The sequence below is a fragment of the Chelonia mydas genome, chromosome 20, assembly GCF_015237465.2.
Source record: "Chelonia mydas isolate rCheMyd1 chromosome 20, rCheMyd1.pri.v2, whole genome shotgun sequence".
In the NCBI taxonomy this organism is placed as follows: Eukaryota; Metazoa; Chordata; order Testudines; family Cheloniidae; genus Chelonia; species Chelonia mydas.
Window position 1 is genome coordinate 2,817,572 of NC_051260.2, and position 17,862 is coordinate 2,835,433.

The window sequence follows — 17,862 nt, forward strand, 5'->3', positions numbered from 1 at the left end:
CCTTTAAGGGTGAGCCTGGCCCACTTCTCTGCAGTGTCTTTGGCAACTCACTGCTCCTCTCCCATCAGATAGTGTCAAGGCTAAGGCCAGCACCAATGGGGCTTAAATTAAGATCAAAAGGCAACAGAGGTGATCAATTTGCATCCATCTTCTCCCTTCTAGGCCTTCACTCTGCAATTCCTGTATTCCTCTAGCAGAGTCACACCAGCAGTTACAGATTCAAATGGCCCAGCCCTGCAGTCTGAGGTAGGTGAGCCGCTTACACACCTGCGCCTGTGCTTACTGAAGTTGTTTCTGGGCTTCTGCACCTTTGGCTCTGAATTGTTAGGCCAGGCCTACACTATAAGCTTACATCAGTACAACTGTCATGCAGGGCTGTGAAAAACCCACACCTGCGCGTGATGCAATTCAACTGACCTAACTCTGCTGCAGGCACCACTATGTCAAGGGAGGTGGATTAACCACGCTGACGGGAGAAGCTGTCCCAGCAGCGTAGTAGCAGCTGGGCCGCTGCAGTTTAAGTGTAGACTGACCCTTAATAATGATCCCACTGGAAGGAGTCTTGTTTTGAGGAACGGTACAAAGCAGGAGCCTCCTGCTGCAGAGAAGAGAAACTGCTCAAAAGAAAAGTGCTTTTTTGATTCTAAACTAAAAGATGTGTGGACTTAGCAACACCAGACTGTTCCCTAATTCCCATACCTGGAGCATGAGAAAGGCTAAACGTTTGCAGGTTTCGGTCTCTGCATGCAGGGACCAACTCATGGCAAGATTGTTCAGCAGAAGGCCCAATCTTCATGGAGACCCAACCCTAGTCATGGTGAGTTAACTGACTGTTCATAAAGAGATGTACTGAAAGGAGACCAGGCTAGAGTTATGGAACACGCAAATGTGCGTGGCCACAAGGCTAGGGCAGGTAGTACCGCAGGCACTAGAATACGGAAATAATCCTTGAGAGCCTGTTTGCATCAGGAGCAGCACACTTCAGCTGTACCTGTGTGAAGCTTTGCACTTGGGAGTCCAGACGTAGAACATCATGAAATCATGAACCAATGCACCCAGCAGCCTGACAAAGCCCAAGGGCCATTTGGGGGAACTAAAAGTGCCAAAATGCAAAAGCTCAAAGATTTAGGAGGAGGACAAAACATTATTTTATTTTAGTCAAATCACAACACTTCTTTTTTAAACTGTTGTCAAAGTGTACCTACAATTTTCAATTACAGATCCACTTTTCTGAAGGTTTGCTGGGAACATTACAACTTGCCTCCTTCAAACAGCTGAAATAATCCCACACTAATAATCCAACTAAAAAAAAAATCCATTCCAGCAAATAGTAAGAATACATGAAGTTACAGTCAACCAGACAGTTCAAAGGACAGCCATGGAGTCTTCAACAGTTTATTAGAAAGAATGTAGACATTTAAAAAAAAAAATCCCCTCTGCTCTTAACACAGATTGAGGTTTTTCAGTTTTGTAATAAGCTGGTCAAAATAAACGAAACAGAAACCCAATAGTGTATTAATGTTTTGTCACTTGTTTCCATACCAACAGTGCAAATACAATTTGGTCTAAATGTACAGATTGACAAGCAACAATGTACAGCCAGCCACTTTCACCCCTCTGTACTAAGAGATGTAAAAGCTTGAGGGTCAAACAATACCAAATGTACAGGCTTCACCCATTTAAGTTAGGGGGTCACTAGTTTTAGCTAGGATACATCTGGAACACTAACTAGTGATTAAATACAAAGTGAAGCAATTTGTTTTTCCTTTTTATTAAAACATTAGTGGAATACACCTGAAGACACCGCAGAGGTATAGCGTGTTACCAGTTTAATTTTGTAAGCCAATTAAAACATTGTTTCAGTCAGTTGAGTTCCAGGTATAAAAATCTGAAATTTTAAATGATCTGCAGTCCACACTGTGAGGGGGAAAATGCTAATTTACCACTTCCTGTAAATTGAGAATCTTCCCATTGTAATTATGTCTTATGAGGAGGCAAGGAGGCTTTAAGCCCTTTTTATTGCAACTGATTTTGTAGCGATTGCCTACACCTCAATTGTTTTTTGGAAGTCTGGAAAAATAACTTTCCTGCATAACATTATTGCCTCATGTGGCTTAAGACTGCCCTGAACAATGGTACACACCAACCATCAGTGAAACCATTTAAAACAGACTGAACATGGGTTAAAGGATGCAGTATCTGCCTTTAGAGCGATCAAGTCAGGAATTCTTCGGTTATGAAATGTTGTGATGAAGTTCTTTCCCCAAACCCTGAAGACGACAGTTCTCCTTACTCCAGATCTGGCATTTCTGAGGATAAAGGTGGCGCGTTAGTGTTTGGGTTTTGTTTTGACCACAGATCACCTACAAACCGTTGCACTAGGGGCTGTACAGACACGATCCCCGCACCAGTCTAAGGAGCATGCAGCAGACTTTTCTAAGAATGCTTCTGCTACTTTGTCCACTAGTGAAAAGACAAGTTAAGTTCTCAAATATGTGAGCAACTTGAGAACGAGTCCTCTAACCGCTGCATGAAATACAAGAGGTCAGTCAATTAGCATGTACATAGCACCATGTAGGAGATGCAAATTAGTCTCTAGCCTCAACAATTGTTGTTGGGACTGCAGCAATCTGCAAAGTTAAAAAGTGATGCTTGCAACTCCTGGGAAAGTTTATGACTGTATTCGACAGTCCGTTAGACTACATTGCCTAGATGACAGATGTAAGAGTTAGACCTGTATTGAGTACACACTGCAGGTTAACTAGAACACAGTGACTTGTGTCGACATGCAGCACAAAGCTTAGTGCTGGCAAGCTCTCCACAAGACTGTCCTACTTTGGATGAAACAAAGCTTATGCAAGACTAGTGCTCAGAAAAAAATTTGCACGCTAAAATAACTTACTTTCATCATCACTGTCTGGTGAATCCTGGAGAAAGAAGAAAAAAGTTAGCAAATAAGTCAAGCTGTTCCTGAAGCTGCTCCTTCTGCCCTGACACTAGCTCAGTAAACACCACCACTAAACTGAGGATGTTTAAGACATACTTTTGATCAGATTTACCGTGACGACCTCCAGGAAGGACTCTATACCTCTGGTACACCCTACATGCTTCAAGGCAGAATTACCAAGAACCACAGCTGAAGGTTTGTTCAAGCACAACAGCTGTGGTGGTAAAGCCACTACCATTTGAGGTCATTGCAGAGGACACAAAAGTAGGTTTTCCCAAATCTGATGTTCCCCATAAACTACTTACATCATCTGCTCCATCTACTTCTGGCAAATCTACATCTTCATCTCCACCCATGTTGTTCATCATCTGTTATAAAGGGAACCAGTGTTAAATTAGAGACTTTGCCTCACTGACGTTTTCTCATTCTCTGTAAAACCCAAGGAATACTGCATTCCAAGTCTAAAAACAGTCCCAATTATCACAGAGCCCTGTTCCACTTGATCAGTCTCCACTGTGCTTTCTGTAAACCCTTCTACACAAGTGCAGTAGTTACTGTATCTTCATTAAGAATATTTCATGGGAAGATCCCAAGAAAGAATGCAGAGTAGCTCAATTAGTATAAAACTCAAGATTCAAAATATTATTTTAAAATTAACTGCATCTCAATCTGATGGAAAGTCAAATTAATGCATTAGCTGTCCTCTACCTCTGAAGAGGCACGTTAAGTATAGGTTTGGTCACAAGCACAAATAAATCTGGTAATCTTATCAGAGTCCACAGCCACACCCACACAATCTGTTGCACAGCTCAGAACTGGTGGTCTCTGCTCTGGAGAAGACATGCCTTCTAGCACCACCTATGTGCACTTGGTCTACTGCTTCTGAGTGCTATGCAGGCCTCCCTTGGCACTAAGCCTGGTTCTTCAAAGTGCAATTAAGAGATCATAAGGAAAGACTAAACATACAGAAGAAGCAGCCAGTGAAGTGTTTTTTTGTTTTTATATATTATGTATGAAGTTGCTACAATTCTAAAATTGATTTGCTTTAGTTGGAACCTGCCAAGTCACCCATTTGGTGCTGGCAACAGCTGGAGTTTAATGTGGAATGAGTTTGCATTGGTACTGATGGCCAAGGAGCCACTTGGTCTGTTAAGACAACTAAAGCGGTCTGATTGCCTAGCTACCAGCTATTGCTTGCAGCCAAAACCCCAAAATGGAACCCAGGCCTTTGGGTTCTCCTCTTCCCTCACCTCAGAGAAGCGATCAAAATTGGACAGGTCTTCATCTGAATCATCTTCCCAGTCTTTCCAGTTGTTGAAATCCACACTGAGCCAGTTGAGCTACACAGGAATACAAACAGTTATCTCCTTGAGGGAGAAATATTTGTTCTAGGGCTGTGTTGGGGGTAGAGGAAATAGACAGGAAAAGTCTTCCCTCACATTAGGAAAATGTAGGCACGTTCTTCAAGAGCTGCCATTTTGTTTGGAGAGGGGCTGAACGACACAGTAAATACTTAACCCATTCATCGTTTGGCATGACATATGGACTCTCCATAATTTGAGTGGCAGTGACCACTGCTTCCATGAGTATAACCAAAACACAACCAACCAACCACACACCCCAAGCCCCCACAGAATAGAAGTGTACCTTTGCCTTCTCTTTTGTTAACCTTGGCCATGACTGGCCAGATTCTCCTTTTCTTAAACAACACAAGATAGATCTGTCTGTTCTTTTATGCTTGGATTCCTGGAATGAAAGAATTGTCCTATTAACATGGTAGAGTCAGGAGATAGGAGCAACTTCAAGTAAAACATATACATCTAGCATTCACCCACCCATTTGAGAGGTCATCACTCAGTTATGCTTGAGAGGATGAATAAAGTATATACAGTAGCTGCCTCCTGTCACATGGCATGAAAACTCTTTACAATGAATGCTTGAATAGATCACCAAAGTCTACTGGAGTGTCTATAGAACATTGCACTGTGATCTAGCATGTACTAAAATAATCCCTTCCCCCAATTTTGGGCCCAGGATTCAAACTGAGGACAGGACTGCAAAAAGTCATTATCCATCCGAGACTGAAACCCCACACTCCTGCACAGGAACATTTTACAAGCTAGTAAATATACCTGCTCTAACAGGCGCAATGATGCCGACTGTGTTTGTTTTTGGTCCCTTGAGAAAGATGGACAAGAATAAAGCAAGGAGAGCTAAGAAAGGACGTGCAAGAACAGTGGTGAGAAGCACACAGTACGTACTCAGGAGCAGACTTTGACATGCCACTCTTCAAGTAGCAGAAAGGAATGACCAGAAATCCCTTTCTCAGACAAAAATTTCTTTAAGTACGTTAAGTTCCTAATGGGGCTCATTATCCATAGTATCCAAGTACCTCACATATTTAGAGTCCCTTTTTCTTGTATAATTATTAAGGGTACAGAGGACAAACGTTCAGAAAATACTTACATTTGGATCAATATAATTAAAAAGATCGATTTCATTTAAATGCTTAAAGTTATCACTTCCGCCAAGACAACTGTAAGAGAAAAGAATTAAGCTAGTTATGTAGCTGGACTGAAAAGTCCCAAAGCAAACACAGTTGAAATAAAATAAAGGTACTAGCTATTTAGTTAGAAAAAGGGTCAGGTCAGCGTTTAGATAGTGAAATTTCTCTTCCACTTGACAATGATCTCAGTTATTTACCTGAATGTAAGTTTGGATTTTTCAAAATTTACGTTAACATCTTTACTGTCTTCAACGCAAAATTCAATAAAGACGTAGTCCCTTCGGTCATACCACTTCGCAGAAGCAGGCTGCCTAAAAACAGACCATTTAGGAGAATTAGATCAAAACTGAAAACTTGTGCCATTTAATTAAGTCTCTGTTAAAGAGAAATTATTTCTTAATTTTTTTAAAGATAGAGCGTACCAAAGCTCAGCTGTCCTATTCTGCTAGTACATTCAAGGGTGGACATCGCCACTTTATACACACTTCCCTCTTCCAAACAGCTTTAATAGCATCTGTCTAGTTTTCACTGCAATTAAAGCGACTTTCATCAGCAAGAGAAAGTAGCCTTTGCAGTTATGAGATACACTGCAATAAGCAGCTTAGTACAATACGAGTAGCAGCCCAAATGGAGCTTAGGTTGAAAAGCAGACAGAAGCTGGAGAGAGAATAGAAAATTACTCAGTGTTTAATCCCCCAAAAGCATTGCAAAGTGGTAACACTCCTTGAATGCTTAAAAGTTATCACAGCTCATGAAATGGAATGAAGAGATCATACACTTAAGGCAATCAGGCCTCTTGTCTGATAGCAAGAGCTCAAAGGTACTGGAGTAGCAGAACACGAGTGGTTCCTATTTAGCCAGACTCAATATATACCTGTTTTGAAGCAAGTTCTCTAGTTAAAAACTCTATGAAATAGAAAAGTAATCAGAAGACTCAAGTTCCTGAAGATGAGCTGGTAAGAAAGAGTAAGCTCAGTTTAATTTGCATTTGAATGCCATTAGAAATGGCCAGCAAGCGCACAGGTTTGTAAACAGGACCTAGACAGACAGTTTTAAGGGGAGCAGTCTTTCAGACTTAGCAATGAGATTTTCTGCTATTTAGAAGTGCTGAGATTTATTAGGAGTTAGAAATACACTTCACTTTATTTATAAAACCCTCCCACAAAAGCTGCTATCCCTCCGCTCCAAACTACTGTATTACAAAAGCAGAGAGCAGGCAGGAGCCATGTAATTACAAGTTAAACTAAGGAAAATACAACAGGGGCATCCATGACAAGTCTCCAGGAACTGTACCATTTTGAGTTGACGATGTCAGATCTCAGCTTAAGTAGGATAAAGACTTGCTCAGTCCTTTATGGAGGCCTCAAAAGAACACACGTGCAACAATATATGCGCTTCACAATTCAGTAGGCGGTAAACCAATCCCCCAGAATAAATACAAATCAGATCTTTTGCTTTTTGGATAAGATGTAAAGCTGAAGCCCTGACCACACAAGGTCCATCGAGATCTTGTGTCACTTGTGGTACAAACAGCAGTATCAGCGTCCTGGACAAATTCTGACCTGGGTAATTAGATTCTTACTCCTCATTTCCCTCCATAGCTTCGTTTCCCCTCCTCTAGAGCAATCAATGCTTTTGCTGCAGAATGGAAACCACACCGCATAGGCGGCTGTATTTAGGTGCCCAGGAAGCAAAGCTAGTAAAGGACACAGCATTCTTTCAGGGTGACAGACTTTATACAAATCAATTTATTAGCTTTGCTGTCAAGGTTTTGAAATCCCTAAGAGTTCAGTTGCCTAGCCTCTATAGGTTACTTTTAACACCAGCTCTAAACGGATCCCTTGTACGTGTCTAGTGTTGGAGGAACAGACAAGACTTTAAAATTGCCTTATACTGAAGTTATCACTAGTTGGTTTTATATTAAGCAGGAAGTGGGTAGATTTGATCTCAGTACCTTTAAAAGAACTGAGTGAGTATGATTTAATGGCACTTTTTGGTTCCACCTGCACTACAGGTTCAATGGTGTTACAAAAGAGACAGGTTCTGTTTTGCAGCAGGATGTGGTTGTTCCCATCGGAATCCAAGGCCTTAGCCAAGTGTTAGCCATGCCTAAGTCCTGGTTACACTGACAAATAGAACCACACCTTAACTGTAGGGCAGGGTGGGGGGAGGAGAACGGGACTCACTAGGGTCACTAAAGATAACTGCACAAGCAAGCACCTTCCACATGTCTCAGTACCACAGAACAAGAGTGGAAATCCTTTGTCTTCCCCACAACTTGCTAACACTACAAGCAGGCGCAAGTTGGAGTACCATTTCTCCTAGAAGTAGGACAGTGTGAAGTGTCAGTGTACTCATCTGACAGGTAGAGCTAACATGCTTCAGTATACCCAGCTGCATACTTCCCAGCAAAACCTGACAGATCAGTACAGCTGACACGCAAGCCAGGCTGGATAACTGAATTTCTGCATTCTGGAGGAAAGACTAGTCACCCCCCTTTGCATAAGCTGCTGTTGTCATGACCACAAGACAGGAAGCATTTTTCACAAAGTGCAATGGACTTTGGGATACCTTCCTCCAGAGACCTGGGAGGTAGGACAGTAGTAACCCATTTATAATGTTAAAGGGCAGATCTCAGATACAGAGAACCACAATGCTGGAGCACAAACACAGTCCTGCTCATGAGTTCAGTAAATCGTTCCTATATCAGAAACTTTTAAAGAAGTGGTCTCAAGGTTTTATTCTTTAATAAATTTTGACTACCTCAATATACTGGCTAACAGTTAATTATTAATACCACAGAAGTCTAGAGCGTTCAGTTGCATCTGAAAGAATGGGTATTTGCACTTTGTATATACAACACATGTAAAGAGCTAAGAATGTGTGGGACATTAGCTTTTTCCTGCCATTACATGGAGGGATTGAGAACAAGGTGCTCTGCAGTCCAACCCTCCATGTTAAAGCATTGCAATAACCTGCCAAAAAGAGAATCTTAATACAAGGACAAGTTCTCAGACCATTTCAACAGACCACTGCTACACTTTTGAAAGGTAAAGCTTTTGAGAAGATTCTGACTCAGACTCTCAATTGACTGAGTCAAGCATGAAGTATTCTGCAACGTTTGACACAAAACCAATAGCCAAGCACATTTACATGCACCATTACACATTTGGCAAGGTATTTTCTCCATCCATCTTATAATGCAATGTTCAGCAGGTTCTGTAAGTTTATTTTATGAACAGAATTTTCAGGGTTAGTGTCGGATGGTTTTCCCAGCACACTAAAGGCAGTGTTTCGGTGTTTAATTTCACTCTTGCCAGAAAGGGTAAAGAGCTGTTCTGAACATATAGCTCTAGTATGCTTCTGTCCAGTTACTGCAGCAGAGTCTACCTAAAATTATTCAAGCACTACTCTGATTATACTAGGAACCAAGGATAAGAAGCTTGAAGGAAAGAAAATGTTTGTAAAATGGAAACTGTTTATTTTATTTTTGTTGAACTTTTAGTTTGTGATGTCTTACTTGAGAGGTTAAATCTGAAAACACAGTATAACGTTTCATTTGAGAGTATTCCAGTAGCACAAGGATTTTATGTTGCTAAGTGAGCAGACTTATTTTAGTGGACATGGTTTTAATCAAAACCTTTTTCAAGTGTCTTACTTATTAAAAAGCACAAAATCTGATTCACAATCACACTGATTTTGAAGCATTAGGCAGAGGAGAGATTAAAGAGGCTAGGACTTTTCAGCCTGGAAATGAGAAGACTAAGGGGGGATATGATAGAGGTATATAAAATCATGAGTGGTGCGGAGAAAGTGAATAAGGAAAAGTTATTTACTTGTCCCCATAATATAAGAACTAGGGGCCACCAAATGAAATTAATGGGCAGCAGGTTTAAAACAAATAAAAGGAAGTTCTTCTTCACTCAGTGCACAGTCAACCTGTGGAACTCCTTGCCTGAGGAGGTTGCGAAGGCTAGGACTATAACAGGGTTTAAAAGAGAACTGGATAAATTCATGGCGGTTAAGTCCATTAATGGCTATTAGCCAGGATGGGTAAGGAATGGTGTCCCTAGCCTCTTTTTGTCAGAGAGCAGAGACAGATGGCAGGAGAGAGATCACTTGATCGTTACTTGTTAGGTTCACTCCCTCTGGGGCACCTGGCATTGGCCACTGTCAGTAGACAGGATACTGGGCTGGATGGACCTTTGGTCTGACCCAGTATGGCCATTCTTATGTTCTTATATGATGGTGGTGATGGAGAACTCAATAGGGGAAAATGCAAACTTTGGGATAGTATTCTGAGAATTTCAAAGACAGCTTCTAGCCATACACAAATAGTTGCTACCACAGAAGAGACCCACTTTATTGGCAATTCTTGCACCAGCTCTACGAAGACTGATCTGATAGCAAAGACAACTGACTGGGTTCACAATTATGTTTTCCTATGCTCCACAGGAAAAAAGTGTTTCCATTAAGGTCTCGTTCTATCTTTTGGGACCGAGCATAACCCAATAATGCCCACGTAGAAATTAAAAAGTTCCCTCCACCACAAACAGCGATCTTCAAATGTGAAAAAAGAATCCACTCCTGGATGGGTTGTTTGAATTCAAGCAAACCACTCCAACCCACTGGGTGAAAGACTAACTTCCTTCTAGTGACACATTTGAGAAATAGCACGTAAGGCAAGAAGTTTCCTTTCATATTTGTGCGGACCCATGCTGGGTAAATTTAGTAATAAAAGAGTGGTTATTCCCCCAGTTCAATATTTTTAATTCCTTATTTGACAAAAGCCTCACCCTGCTAAGGCTTAAAGGCATGTAGTGAAAAAAAGGACAAGGGTAAGCATGCCCTGCTTTTATTTGCCTAGCCCAGGCATCAGACTTGCTGCCCTTGGATGCTATGTACGTTAGCCATCTCCCAATCTGCTGGTGAGAATATGAAAATCCAACTCCATGGAACTCGATACATCAGTTATCACCCAGAGTTGTTACATCAAAAAGAGAAGGGACAGTGATCTCTCTTCTAATGCAAGAGTTTTGTTGAGCACTATTAACATTTAGCAAGCATTTTCAGTGTCAGAGGAGATACCAGCAGCCTTCTAAGAGTTATATGCATATGTAATAGCTACACATCGGAAGAAACAAGCCATGCCCTCAGCATCTTCGCCAAGATTAACTGGGTCTTACAGGAATAAGGTACTGCACCACTATACAGTATTTCCTAAAAGTCTGCTTAAAAGATTACCCCTAGAATTAAATGGGGGTTCCCTTCCCAATTCCTTAAGCCATGTGATAGTAGGTGATAGTAGCAAGAGGAAACACACTAGACCTATGTTTAAAGTTTGAATTCTCTCGTTTTAGAGTAGCAGCCGTGCTAGTCTGTATCTGCAAAAAGAACAGGCGTACTTGTGGCACCTTAGAGACTCAAATGCTCAAATAAATTTGTTAGTCTCTAAAGTGCCACAAGTACTCCTTTTCTTATCTCTTTTTAGATTTACATTCTCTCTTCTCCCCCCAAAATGGCTTGCTGCAGTCAGGTTAAACTGCTCTGGAAGTCTTGATCTGGATGGCTATCTGCTGGTCAGTGTTTAAAAATTAAGCTAAGTTCGATGGCAACCTTAATTTAGGCCCCCACATGATGTGCCAGGAATCAGAATTTCATAACACAAACAGTAATGCAAGATGCACCAGCACTACTAGCAGAAATTTCAGATGAGGTAGTACTGTGTCTATATTTTAATTTTCCTGGAAGAAAAGAGACTAAATTTTTTACGGTGCACTTGTGCAGTAAGGTCACTCCACATCTATACAACCATTATGCAGCACTAACCACGACACGTTGCCTGACTAGTAGCGGAGAAATGTGATCTGGATTTTCAAGGGCACCAGTTGCACGCATTATCATGAAAGCCTACCATTTTCCTCTCTTCCCTCAGTGTAACCAAGTCCATCTCACAAGAACCACCACCTTTCATCTAGGAGGGCTGAAAAAGTTCATTTAATATTGCTTCTAGTTGGTCAAGCGGTCACTTGAGCTAAAAGGAATGAGGCAGAGTTCTATCACATCAACGTCTCGTTAAGTCCTAAATGCACTATTAGGTTTGTCCAATATTTCAAACAATTTGTACCGTGACACACAACTGTCATATACCCGGAAAGTAACCGGTATCTTTAGCAGAGTTAAAGTAGTGTTCTCTGGCCCCTTACAATAAGTAGCCTTCTCCATACAAGTTATCTGTATTTTACATTCTGGTGCCCTTTGCCACTAGATGAAACACACACACAAGGAAACCAGTTTCATTTACTTAAGAATTATGACCACAGTGCATTAGATCAGAGCCAATCACTTCTGGTTGCCATTGTTCTCAAATAATGAAAGACCACCTCAGCCCTACTGGCAAATTGGTGTGTTAAACCTAAGCGACTAGCACATCACACTGTGCTATGTTTCATCTTGCATCTTAATTCCTACTTCACAGTGACCTCTTCACTAGTTTCCATCTGATTAGAATCCTGCCAAATTAGCCATACTTGTCTGATGTAGAACACACTGCATTAATGCAATGTGGAAGTGACAGACTACACAGGAAACCACCTGGAAGTTACAGCTGGTGCAGAATACAGCGACTCCTCAGCTTAGCAAAGTTAATTGCATGGACTATATTAAAATCAATGCTTCAAAGCTGGCACTGGTATCCTGCAGCATTTGCAGTTCAAGGGGTTGCTAGTGACTGAAGTGCTAAAATAGACTGGGGTCCTAGACACCAAGACAATCTTTCCCCATATACCACCACCATTCAAATCAACCCCCAGGCTATCTTGTTCTTTCCCTGGTATTGAATGCCATAGAGGTCTAGGTTTCAGTGAAGGGATCTCTACTGTGTAATTCTCCCCCAACAAGGCCCGAGTTGGTTCACTTTATTGACATGCTGCAAAGTTTGTTTGGTGAGCAAGAATTTACCTGAGGGTCTGATAGTGGCAAAGCGTATTTTGGTTCACTGGTGAGTGTGGGATTCAGTTTTAGGTAATGAAACTAGCTTTTATTACAAGTTATTTTACATGTGTACCCAGAAACAAGGCAATAAGCATATTTAAAATATATTAAAATAGTTATGAGGATGCTTGTATGTGTATTCTAGAGCAGTGGCTCAAACTTTTTTTTTACTGAAAAAAGAAAAGGAATACTTGTGGCACCTTAGAGACTAACCAATTTATTTGAGCATAAGCTTTCGTAAGCTACAGCTCTCTTCATCGGATGCTGTAGCTCACAAAAGCTTATGCTCAAATAAATTGGTTAGTCTCTAAGGTGCCACAAGTACTCCTTTTCTTTTTGCGAATACAGACTAACACGGCTGTTACTCTAAAACCTTTTTTTTTTTTTTTTACTGGTGACCCTTTCACATAGCAAGCTTCTGAGTGCGACCCCACCTTATAAATTAAAGAGACTTGTTTATATATTTAACACCATTAAAAATGCTGGAGGCAAAGCAGGGTTTGGGGTGGAGGTTGACAGCTCGCAACCTCCCCCATGTAATCACCTTGTGACCCCCTGAGGGGTCCCAACCCCCAGTTTGAGAACCCCCTGTTCCAGAGATTCATCATCTGGTACCATGCTGCAGACCTGCAAAACTAAGCAATTCTATACTGGACACAATACAATTTCCACAACCTGAAGTCAACTCAGGAAGTTTCTGAGTAACACAGTAGTTGGGATCTCAGTTATTTTATGACATGCACACACCTAATATTTTACATTGCTTTGGAATGTAAATGCCTGTACCACTTTACAAATGTTTAGGCTTAACACCCTCCCGAGTCTCCATTTTACAGAGAGACAGAAAGAGAAACAAGGCCATACAGGTGAAGTGGCTTGCTCAAGATCACAAAGCATGTCAGAAGTCAAGCCGTGAAGAGAATTCAGAGCCCTATCTCCCAATTCCCCTAGACCATTACTAGTTCATGGTCTGCCAGAGTAAGTTTCTTGTTTCAGTTTCTGTCACATTTTGCTGCTTGAGAAACGTGGTTTGTAAGAAGATTAACACACTAAAGAACTTAAACAGCCAACAGCAATTAATATAGTGGCTTGCATTCCTTAATCCACAAGGAAGAGAAAGCAATGAAACTGCTGTCTTGTGTCCCATTTATACTTAGTTTTGGACTGTATTGAGGGCTGCTGCTCCAGAAATACAATGTAAGTGGCCAATCCCTCAAACAGGGAAGCTGTAAGATAGCTCAGAAGCTGATCGTTCCCTGAATTCTTAAAGGGGGGGGGGGGGCAGTTACAGGTTTGAGCGACAACCTCAGGTGCTCCCAGGAGAGACAGGAAACCTGGGAACCCTGACAACACCTCACCTTAATAAAAACAAAGGCTGCTGGTTACATCCAGCCCCTCCGGCTTTACTACTCAGCCCCTGGGCTGTAGGGACCCGCCTCGCACCCCCAAATTACCCTCTCTCACACCCAGACAGGTGACCAAGCCTAAGGGCTGAGCTGCTCAGCCCCCCACCTACCCCACGTGGCCCCCCGACAGCCCTCCCCCTCCCCCCACCTCCCCCGCGTGGTCCCCCGACACCGCTCCCCCAAAAGCAACCCTCCTCCTCCTCCTCCACCCCACCTACCCCACGTGCCCCCCCGACAGCCCCCCTCCTCCCCCACGTGGCCCCCCGAAAGCCCTCCCCCAAGCCCCCCAACAGCCCTCCTCCTCCTCTCCCCCCACCTACCCCACGTGGCCCCCCGACAGCCCTCCTCCCACACCCCCCAAAAAGCCCTGCGCCCCCTCCCCCACCTACCCACGTGCCCCCCGAAAGCCCTGCACCCTCCCCCCCACCCCACGTGCCGCTCCCCCCCGAAAGCCGCACACCCGCCTCCCCATCACCTCCCAAAAGCGCCCCCGCCAGGGCCGCGGCCTTGCAGGGCCCCTCCCCGCTGCGGGGGGAGTAGCTCCCTCCCCCACAGGCCGCGCCGCCCCGGCCCTCATCCCCGTCCCCCCTCACATGGCGGACGGCGGCAGGGTCGGCTCCGGGTCAGGCGGCTCCCCGGCTCGGGGCTCTCTGGCGCGGGCGGGGGGGGCAGCGGCGAGAGGGACCGGGTCCGACCAGCGTGAGCCAGCAGCGGCGGCGGCTCCTCAGGGCTCGGCCTAGCACCCACAATGCACCGCGCGCTCGGGCAACGGCGGCTGTTCCAGGCGCTGGTGACGCAGCAAAATACCCCGCGCTCCCGCCTCTCGCCGCACTCCCCGCCGCGCATGCGCCGGCGCCGGCGCCCGCTCCCTCAGCGCGCTTTGCGCCCAGGTGGGCCCGACCGGACGCAGAGCGCATGCGCCCCAACCGCCTCGCGGCTCTCGGCCTTCCACGCGCGCGTGCTCGGGGCAGCCTGCTCCGGAGTGCGCACGCGCGTCTCCCAACGTCTCAGCGCGCACGCGCCTAGCCTCCCTTTCGAGTCTCCTAATTTGCCCCCGGCCCACGCGCGGCGCATGCGCCGATGGCTCCCGCTGTTGCTACGGGGTGTGGGCACAGCTCCCTGCCCAGGATTGCCATGGAAACGAGAGTGGAGGCTGCTGGGACATGTAGTTTTCTTGGGCCAGAGTGGTGCCCAGAGGAGGGGGGGAGCGTGTCTCTAGCAGGGGCAGGTGGGTCTGGGGGTCACAACAGCTGGCACCCCCGCCCCCCATTTGTCCACCAGCTGCACACCTCCTCCAGGGCCAGGGTGCAGGTCCCCTCCCCGCTTCCCTTTAAAGGGCTTTGAGATCCCCAGGCCTCAGGAGCCAGAGCCCTGCTCCCCAGGCCCAGGCCCCCACGGGGGGTCAGGGGTGCGGAGCCCCTTCTGCAGGGAGAGGGCAGCCCTGGAAGGCCTGGAACATCTAAGCAGAGAGCAGCGGTTGTGGGAGATGCGCTCTCTTGCCAAAAATAAAGAGAAAGACCCAGTCTTGCCAGGGGGCTAGAGAATGACCCACGGTAAAAGCAAAAACCTCAGCATAAAGTAAGGCGCAAAGCCCCCCTACATGAAGGAAATAGCCATGCACACGATTTGCTCCTTATTTACGAGGGCTCCTCCTCCACAGCCTGTCTTTTAGGAGCATTACAAAACAGGCTTGGAAAGGTCAGATTTTTATCGGCAAATGTCCATAAATGTCGGTTTCACCGGGCGCACGCAACCCTACGAAAAAATATCGTCCTACACTGAAATGTTAACGATAGGCAGAGGAAAATGCGGGCTTGAGAACTTTCGTTACCATTATACCCTGCCCGCCACCCTCTACAGATTCCCACAATTGTGAACATGTAAATAGAGCAAAAATATTAAAAACGTTTACGAATAAAGATGGATATCCATCAAAATATATATCAAATTCCACCACGTCTAATTATAAGCTCTCCTGAGTTGTCTGGGAGATAGGAAGCAGGCACCCACATTGCAGCAGGGGGCGGGTGGGGGGAGGGGGGGACTCATTAGAAAGCCTTAACATTCCAGTCAACAAAAAAGAAACAGATTCCCTCCTTCCAAAACAGTGAGAGAAGCTGAGTTCATTAGCCTTTCCATTGGATAAAGCTGCATTTTCAAAACAGGGCAACATCCAGGCAGCGAAGCAATTGTCTAGATAATCATAGAATCATAGACTATCAGGGTTGGAAGGGACCTCAGGAGGTCATCTAGTCCAACCCCCTGCTCAAAGCAGGACCAACCCCAACTAAATCGCCCCTGTACGGTGGGTGTTCTTCCTATTTTACAACTCAGGAAGTTGAGGCACCTGGAGAAGTTACTTGCCCTAGGTCAACCCGGGAAGCCGGTCACAGGGCAGGAAGAGAACGCAAGTGTCCTGACTCCCTGTTTTTTGTTTTAACCACCAAACCATCCTTCCCGCAGGGCAAAAATAAAAGAACATCATCTGGATTTCTAACACTTATCCCCCTAACAACAGCATAAAGGGTGTAATATGCTGCCATCCTATCAGACAATCAGTCAAATCGATAATTAAGCCCTATCAATGCCCCTGCAGACTCAAAGCAACATCTGGCAGCTTAGAATAGTTCACACTCAGCTCTACCTCACACCAAATGGGACTCTGGAAGAGATCCTTTCAGGTTTTACTCCTTCTAGTCTCACCTACCAGCCTCTGAATGCAGCCTACTGGAAATCCTACTGGAAATCAGCTACTTTCAAATCCTATCACTTCTCTCTAAGCGCTGAAGTCTTAATTAAAACCATCGAGCCTGGCTCCCTGAACCTCACACTCCAGTATCCTTCCCAAATTTGGCTACAGCATCCGGCCCCCTCTGCTCCATCTTCCTGCATCCTCCGGAAGCTTCCCATGGGAGATTCGGAACTCTGCCTGCTTGGATTTACACGGACAGACAGTGATTAACAGCAGTATCTATAGGGCTTGTGCGCAGCATGAGGGGCTTCCAGCTAGCCGCTCTACCTGATGTTCCTTGCTGCCTGTATTCTCTGCAGTGTAGCTAATCAGTTTGAATGAGTTGTTCCACGGCCCAGTTTCTATTGCACAGGGGGAAAAGCGTTACTAAGCAGTGGCAACATTCCCATTTTCACCGCTCCTGCCTTTTCCTTTCATGTCACTTAGGATTTCACTGGGCATTAGCTCCCTCCCACCACCTGCTGGTCTTGAAAACCTCCCTCTGCACCGCACTCAACTTTCTGGACAAGGACAGGTTTGTTTGTAGGCCTGGGGAACGAGAGAGAAGCAATCAAAGACACATCTCATTACGTGGTCATACACGACAATGCCATTAAAAGTTCTAGAAAAGCAGCGTTTTAAAATGGCAGGTATTGTCATTTACTTTGTACACGCCTAGCACAGTGAGGCCCTGGCCTGACTGAGGCTGGCAGGTGCTACTGCAATACGCATGTTAACACCCCGACAGCAAGTACAGGCAGACTCCACCCTCAGAGTTACACAACAGGGTGTAAAGAAGGGATGAACGCCAAGAAAAACTTCCCACCGCTGCCGATCCAAGGAAGTGGTGGAAGATCCACCAGCTGAGCACGGAGTTGCCAACTCTTGTGATTTTGGGGGTATTTCCAAAAGCTCCAAGTGCTGAAATCAAGAGATCGCAAGGACTGTCTTTTTCCTCTGTTTTTGAACAGTACCTAGCACCGTACAACAAAGAAACGCTGCAGCCCAAGAGAGGTCACTGGACTGGGCCTCAAGAGACCTGGCCCTGCCACTGGCCTGCTGGGTGACCTTAGGCAAGGCACTCTCCTCTCTGTGCCTCAGTTTGCTCATCTATAAAATGGGGGTAACGACACCTCCTCTGTAAATTAAAATCACTAGAGAGACAGGGATGAAAAAAGTAAGTCCCTAGCCTTCATGGTGGCAGAGAAAAGCTGAGACACATGAAGCGAGTGTAACCTAAAGCCTCAGAAACCAGAAGGCAGATCAAAAGAACGTGACA

The 17,862-nt window shown here is 44.8% G+C and overlaps 1 protein-coding gene across 1 annotated transcript; it reads right to left on the bottom strand.

The window, feature by feature from the left end:
- Positions 1-1,124: 1,124 nt before the first annotated feature.
- On the bottom strand, positions 1,125-14,713 carry PTGES3 (prostaglandin E synthase 3). The gene is given in 9 exon segments (XM_037883728.2): positions 1,125-2,309; positions 2,903-2,927; positions 3,253-3,315; positions 4,198-4,287; positions 4,595-4,693; positions 5,414-5,483; positions 5,651-5,764; positions 14,446-14,492; positions 14,495-14,713. Coding segments are annotated over 9 exon segments (732 nt in total). The 5' UTR covers positions 14,699-14,713; the 3' UTR covers positions 1,125-2,289.
- Between the last annotated feature and the right edge of the window lie 3,149 nt (positions 14,714-17,862).